Below are 6,939 nucleotides of genomic sequence, written 5' to 3'. Positions count from 1 at the left end.
CCCCCCCCCCCAAAAAAACCCCACAACCACCCTAGGCTGTGCCCAATCTTCAGGGTTTGGATGCACGCTTCGTGAGCCGTTTCAACATGTTGGGGTTGGGTCTCTGGAGAACGGGCATCCTCGGCTGAACGTAATAGTAAGTTAAAGGGAAGTAGCTGAACACTGCGCCTTGCGGGTGCGGGATCCAAAGGGGAGACGGCGTTCGGAAGCGATGGGGCTCCTGGAAGGGGGGGGGGGAGAGAGGTCAGAATAGGATTTCTTAAATATGCAAAATATTGGTGTGGTTTATTAACGCTTGGGCACAAGATAAATGACCTCAGTACAAAACAAAACAGAGACGATATAACACCTGTCCTGAAAGACCTACATTGGCTAGCAGTACGTTTCCGAGCACAATTCAGACAGCCAGGGTCATCCCCCTAGACTGTTTACATGTAAGACAGGTGGGTGGGTCGTTTGAGCTTGGTGGGCCAGTGCCCCGTTTGCCCTAATCCAAAATGCAGCAGCTAGACTGGTGACTGGGAGTGACCGCCGAGACCACATAACCCTGGTCCTGAAAGGCCTGCATTGGCTCCCAGTACATTTCCGAGCACAATTCAAAGTGTTGGTGCTGACCTTTAAAGCCCCAAACAGCCTCGGCCCAGTATACCTGAAGGAGCATCTCCACCCCCATCATTCAGCCAAGACACTGTGGTCCAGCTCTGAGGGCCTTCTGGTGGTTCCCTCCCTGGGAGAAGTGAGGTTACAAGGCACCAGACAGAGGGCTTTCTCAGTAGTGGCACCCGCCCTGTGGAAGGCCCTCCCATCAGATGTCAAGGAAATAAACAACTATTTGAATTTTAGAAGACATCTGTTTAGGGAGGTTTTTAATGTTTAATGTTTTATTGTACAAAACACTGCATAAAATTACATTGCTGCCTAGAAGCAAACACACAGTACAGAACCAGACTGTCAGCTTACGTGTTTGGGGAGATTTGCTCCCCCGGCTTTAATCTGCGATGTCTTTGCTGCAGAACGCCTGCCGGAACTCTCGTCCTCCGAGGACGACGCGCACTCGGAGGGCGACTCCGAAGGAGACTCGGAGTGATAGTCCGACGTCTCCGACTCGGGCGTTGCTTTGCCACTGCTGCTGCTACTGCTTCTCTCCACTTTCTTCTCCTTCTCCTTCTTCTTCTCCTTCATCTCCTCATCATCCTTCACTGTGAAGGGGCGGCTGTTCTCGCCAAGCCTGGGGTGGGGGAGAAGGAAGGTAAGGGTCAGACACTGGAAGGAAGCGCTTCTCCTCTATTTACACTCACAAGCTTCCATTGGAAGGAAGACAGGCAGTTGTTTTTTTGTTTAATGTTTTATTTTGCAAGCAGAGAACAGTTCCAAAAAGACAGGCTTGGTCTTTTTAATGGAAAATGCAAGGTGAATCGAGAAAGCTCGAATGTGGATCCAGTGAATGGGGACATTTGTTTTAATCACACGTTATAGAAAACAATGAATGTCGTAAAGGAAAAGTTAGTATTATAGTAGATTTAATATTATGTTAAACAGAATGTCCTTAATCCTGTATTTAGTCAATACTGTGCTTTAGAGAAACGTAATCTGAATCCTGAAATGCTGTTCAAGCAGGGCGGGGGGCTAATTTGTATTTAAACAATCTTACTTTTGTACTGTGGTTGGGGGGTATGGAAATAAAGAAGGAAATGAAAATCCATTTACTGTATGCTCCGGGTGATAAGTTATACGAGCTTCTACATAACTTTAAGAACTGGTGCCCCAAGTTTGAAAAAGACAACCAGCTAAACGTATTTCAAGCTTTAAAACCGCTTTTCATCTGAAGGACGGGGGTGCTTCAAAGAAATTATTGGGTTGGCCAAAAAGCAAGAATTAAAAAGGTAAAGATAAAGGGACCCCTGACCATTAGGTCCAGCCGTGACCGACCATGGGGTTGCGGCGCTCATTTCGCTTTATTGGTCGAGGGAGCTGGCCTACAGCTTCTGGGTCATGTGGCCAGCATGACTAAGCTGCTTATGGCAAACCAGAGCAGCGCACGGAAACGCCATTTACCTTCCTGCGGGAGCGGTACCTATTTATCTACTTGCACTTTGACATGCTTTCGAATTGCTAGATTGGCAGGAACAGGGACTGAGCAACGAAAGCTCACCCCATCACGGGGATTCGAACCACTGACCTTCTGATTGGCAAGTCCTAGGCTCTGTGGTTTAACCCACAGCGAACAAGAATTATTGGTGCTCAATTAAAAATTCAACTTTTAGCATAAGTACTTTACACAACACAAAGGGGAATCCCTCTTTCAAAGGGTGCTTTCTATTACAACTCACCTATGGGGTTGTTGTTTTTTTAAAGGGACGGTTCCGTCGAATGCACTCACCTGCAGGAAACCTCGCCAGGATCAATCCAGATTGTAATTTCGCCTTTCAACGTCAATTCCGAGTAATTGAGACCACTCTCCATACAAGCTTTCAGGATCGCATCATCCTTGGTATACTGCCTGTTGATTCGGATGCACCTGCGAGGAAGCAGAGACAATGCAGAAAGGGCTTAGATTTAGAACAAGATTCGGTGATCAGGCGCAGCAGGTAAACCTACATTCCCATAATGGGGAGAACCACCCGGACACCCAAGAAAATTAGCATGGTTTGCTCTTATTCATTTCCTCTAAAGAGCTTGGGGGGGTGGCATCTTCAGTCTCCCCCCACCCCCCAAATCTGCGATGTAGCTTTGTCAGAAACTGAAGAGACTTTTAAGTCTACTTAAGAGAGGCAAACCAGCTATTTATACATATTCAAGGTTGCCAGCACTTCCATTTTCACATTTTGAATAAAATCATTTCCTGGGCTGTTGAATTAGCATTTTGAATGCATTTTTGTAAACACAATGGGGGGGACCCTAGATCCACGAAATTATGCAATACACATAGACCATAATCCCTTTTTCTTCTTCTTCTTCTTATTAGACTTATTGTTTTTATTGCCCGTCCTTCACCAGCAAGTCACAATTTAAACTTCAGAATTAAGAACTGTAGGTTGCCTACTCGCCCTTTGCATTTGTCTGCCCAGAATCTACAACCAAATCAATTTTGCTGGGTGAATCTAACATTTCTACTTTTGCTGGGCGACTCAAACATTTGTTCTCTTTGCGTGCGCAAAGTCAGAAATTAATTGCCACTAAGCTCAGCAGGATTTACTTGAAATGAACATGCTCTGCCACTCGGGTACTCTGTGTGCACAGCAATTTGTAATATTATAAAACAAGGACTGCCAGGTAATAATCTGTAGTACAACAAGCTCCAGACAGAGTCCTTGCAAACAAAGCTTCCAGCTGACCTGCAGGCTGGTGACACAGGCGTAGCAGCAGCCAACTAGTTTGTAAACCGCAGTTTCTATCAGCTACACAAATAGCCTTGAGAGGTACAATACAGTTATTTTGCAGCTAGCTCTGCAAACAGCTGCCGCCATAAAGAGGCATCCAACTGTTGCCTCATCTGCGACAAACACGCAGACAAGAGTCAAGGGTGTCTGGGATCTCGAGGCAAAACATAACCGCTGCTCTCAGTCTATTCCTTCCCCTCTCTCCTTTAAATGAGAAATGTATTTATCCAAGTAGTTAGCCCTCATGGTTCCGGAGCGGAACACAAGTTATTGGCAAAAAGCACGAGCTCTTTTTATCCCTTTAAGGCAATGAGAATCAGAAGAAGCTGTGTATTGTTTATTTACTCACATAGCACCAAAGTCCCTGCCCTGAGGAGCTTACAATCTAACCTTCAGCCCTAATAAGGAACTTGCGGTCCTCTAGATACTGCTGAGCCTGCAACTCCCATTATCCATGACCTCTGACCATGCTAGCCAAGGCTGATGAGGAGCTTGTAGTCCTAAACTATTCTACAGCTTCCCCCCACCCTGATCTCGGAGGCATTCAGAAAGGGAGTTGATTTAGTGAATTTCTATGCTGCTCTCCGTTCAAATGAATCCCAAATTGGCTTACAAACAGTGTGCATTTCCAAAACAATTTAAAATCAGCACCTAAAATCAGCAGCCCACAAACGTTGAGGTTTTGTAATAACACAATATTTGGTAAAATGTGAATGTCAGCTTAACCATTAACCATCTGAAAGATGGGGGATCTGTTTGCTGAAAGCTCTTCCATCAGTTGACAGTATTCCAATTTTAGTTCATAAAAAAAAAATCAACTTCCTTGCTTACCTGTAAGCCTGCCCTTTGCAGGGTTTGTCTGGGTACCAATGGTCCTTGTAGCGCTCGCACAGGATCGTGGCGAGGCTCTCCCTGAAATGCTCCACTTTCTCCTTCTCCAGCTTCCGGTCGCGATCCATCACGCGGGAGATGAACCAGACTGCTTTTTCCACTTCCTCCTTCATCTTGGGCCCTTCACTGTGTACGTCCTGGGGGAGAAAAGAAGAAATCCCATTCAGCAACTGAGCCCTACAAAGAAAGCAGCCAAAGGGCTCCAGTGTAGGGAGAGGCGAAACTCTCTAAGAAGTCACTTTGTGCCAAAAGAAGTGGTCCTTCAATTTGCAAGGAACAGATTCGAGAGAGAGAGCTGTGTTCCCACACAGCATGAGGAAACTCTTTGTTCTAAAAGCTTGCAACACCAGGACCACAAAATAGTGACTCGGGCCTATGAAGCAGAAGTGAGTCACGGAGGCAGAGCTTTCAGGGCTGTTACATCAGGGCTCCTGCAAGCGGGTAACACAGACGAAAACAGCAGCGGGGGTCAGGGGGCACCCAGAGGTCCTATAGCCCAACCCCGTCTGCCCGGTCAGTCCCATACCAATTCAGCTGAGTAGGCAACCTTTTTGACAAAACACTGTCTCCAGGTTTGGGGGAAAACGTTTGGACAAGGTGGCGTTGCAGTGGGCTGCCTTGCGGCCATCTAGGACTCTCTAGCTTGCTATTATTCACACAACCCATCCATCCTTGGGTCAAGGAGGAGGAAGAGAATTACAACACAGCCAAAAGGGCATTTGGGAGGGGAGTGAATGCTTGTGGGTCAACACACTTATCAATAACAAACATGTCTCTTAACTATAGCACTCCCCTATGCCCTAGAGGAAAGGGGTCAAAAACTAAGTCCCTTATCTTTTTTTAAAAGGGGGAGGGGGAGCCTTCTTAGTTAAGGAGAACCATGAAGAAGGTGGGTGAGAAGGCCCTTAACGAGGTTCACAAGGCTCACAAGGCCCACCCAGCGTCAGAAACTCAGGTATATAATCTAATCGCCAAATGGCACCATGTGGAGATCTCTGAAAGCCAGGCGGGTTGGTGTCCGACATCTCCATCTGGTTGGCCCCTCCAGCTTTCTTCAGAAGAAGCTTTATTTCATTTACATCCCACCTTTTTCTCCAAACAGGACACCGTTCACCCACCTCCTCAGTTAATCCCAACAACGACCCTGTGAGGTAGGTTAAGGAGCTTTAACTGGCCCAAGGACACCCAAATGAGCTTCATGGCAGAGTCTGGGGATTTGAACCCTGCCCTTGCAAGTCCTACTGCGACCCTGGCATTCCTAGGGTACTTCTGCTATGGGGCAGCTCTATAAATTAAGCAGGTTAGGAAATATGAGGAAGGCAAAACGTCATTTTAGAGAAGGATCTTAAATATTTCCCTTGAAGTTTGAATTTGTTTTGTTCTGAATTGTTTTATTTGATGGCTTAACGGGTTGTAAACTGCTTGAGAGTTTTCCTTTGAAATATAGAGCAGTATAGATGATGATAATGAAGAACAGGAAAAGGAAAGTAAAGCAAGGAGGAGAAGAAGATTATTAACAGGGAGAAGTGGAAATGGCCCCTAGACATTCCATTTTGGTGACTGTAACCTAGGTTTTTAAAGCACCATTTGCCAAAGCTACCTGCCCTACATTCTGCTAGTTCTCTCGATTGATACTGATGGTACCAAGAATTCTACTTCTCCTGCCAATCACCTACCCCCATCCAAACAGCACACACACTCCAGATAAGAACAACCACCGCCTGGATCCTCAGCCATGCCATTTTGAATGAATGAATGAATTTATTAATACGGTCACAGACCAGCATCACACACACACACAATATCACAGATCATAAAAATATCAGAAATACAAGGGACAATATGAATATAACAAGGCTCTAAATAAAAAAATTAAAATGCCATTTTGTATGCACACGCTCTTCCCCCCGCTGGCCTGGCCCACTCAGTTTCCGGGAACAGCTTGTTGCAAGCAGATTACCTGCCATTGACGGGACACAGAAGTACATACTGAGTTGGTTGCAAAAGGTTGCAACACGAGGGGCTGGGCCTCGAAGCAGCAAAACAAAAAGAGAAAGGGCCATGCGCAGGCTGCAAACCTCTTTCTATCAACACAGGCACGTGACTGGGTACGTCTGCATGCGCTCACACACATCCGTACAAAGCTGCGATCTCTTGCACAAGGCAGTTGGGGCAAGGCAAGAGATTTATGGTTTGTTGATGCAGAAAGAAGGCTCCCTTGCACCCAGCTGTGTTTAGCTTGGCTAGAGAGGCAAATGAATGTTGCAAATCAGGAAATAATGGTCAATGTTGTTGTCCATCATAACCCCAGCCCTATGCTTCCAAAACACACGAAGGCAGGTTCTGCCCCCGCAGAGTCGAATCTACAAGAACCGTCAGCTGAGAGAAATGTGGGCAGAATCTATATAGGAGCACATGAGTCAAAACCAAACATGACTTATAAACAGAGTCACACCTTGGTTCCCTCTGTAACAGTTTTGTCCACACTGCCTGACAGTAGCTCTCAAGATTTTGGACAGAGATCTCTCTCCCAGCCCAATATTGGGAGTTGAACCTGGAAATTTCTGCATCCAAAGCAGGCAAGCTATGGCCATAACAGGAGTTTCCTATGATCCTGGAAAGCTAGTCTAGATGCCACACTTTTAAAAACCCAGATATATAAGCTAGG

General features: G+C 46.1%; 1 protein-coding gene and 1 long non-coding RNA gene across 2 annotated transcripts; one reads left to right on the top strand and one right to left on the bottom strand.

Annotated features, from left to right (window-relative positions):
• Positions 1-4,451, top strand: LOC309346206. The gene is made up of 3 exons (XR_014158464.1): positions 1-136; positions 2,356-2,588; positions 4,322-4,451. It is a non-coding gene; the product is annotated as an uncharacterized lncRNA (long non-coding RNA).
• Positions 50-4,384, bottom strand: LOC309346023 (uncharacterized protein; the record flags this gene model as incomplete). The annotated part of the gene is made up of 4 exons (XM_081869651.1): positions 50-220; positions 961-1,228; positions 2,381-2,518; positions 4,212-4,384. The coding sequence occupies 4 exons, from the start codon at positions 4,382-4,384 to the stop codon at positions 50-52; spliced, it is 750 nt and encodes a 249-aa protein (XP_081725777.1).
• Positions 4,452-6,939: the final 2,488 nt, after the last annotated feature.

This window comes from Podarcis erhardii (genome assembly GCF_964252035.2).
Source record: "Podarcis erhardii genome assembly, chromosome: 7".
Lineage (NCBI taxonomy): Eukaryota > Metazoa > Chordata > Lepidosauria > Squamata > Lacertidae > Podarcis > Podarcis erhardii.
Note: the sequence above shows the minus strand (reverse complement) of the source record. Positions and strands in the feature narration are given on the sequence as shown.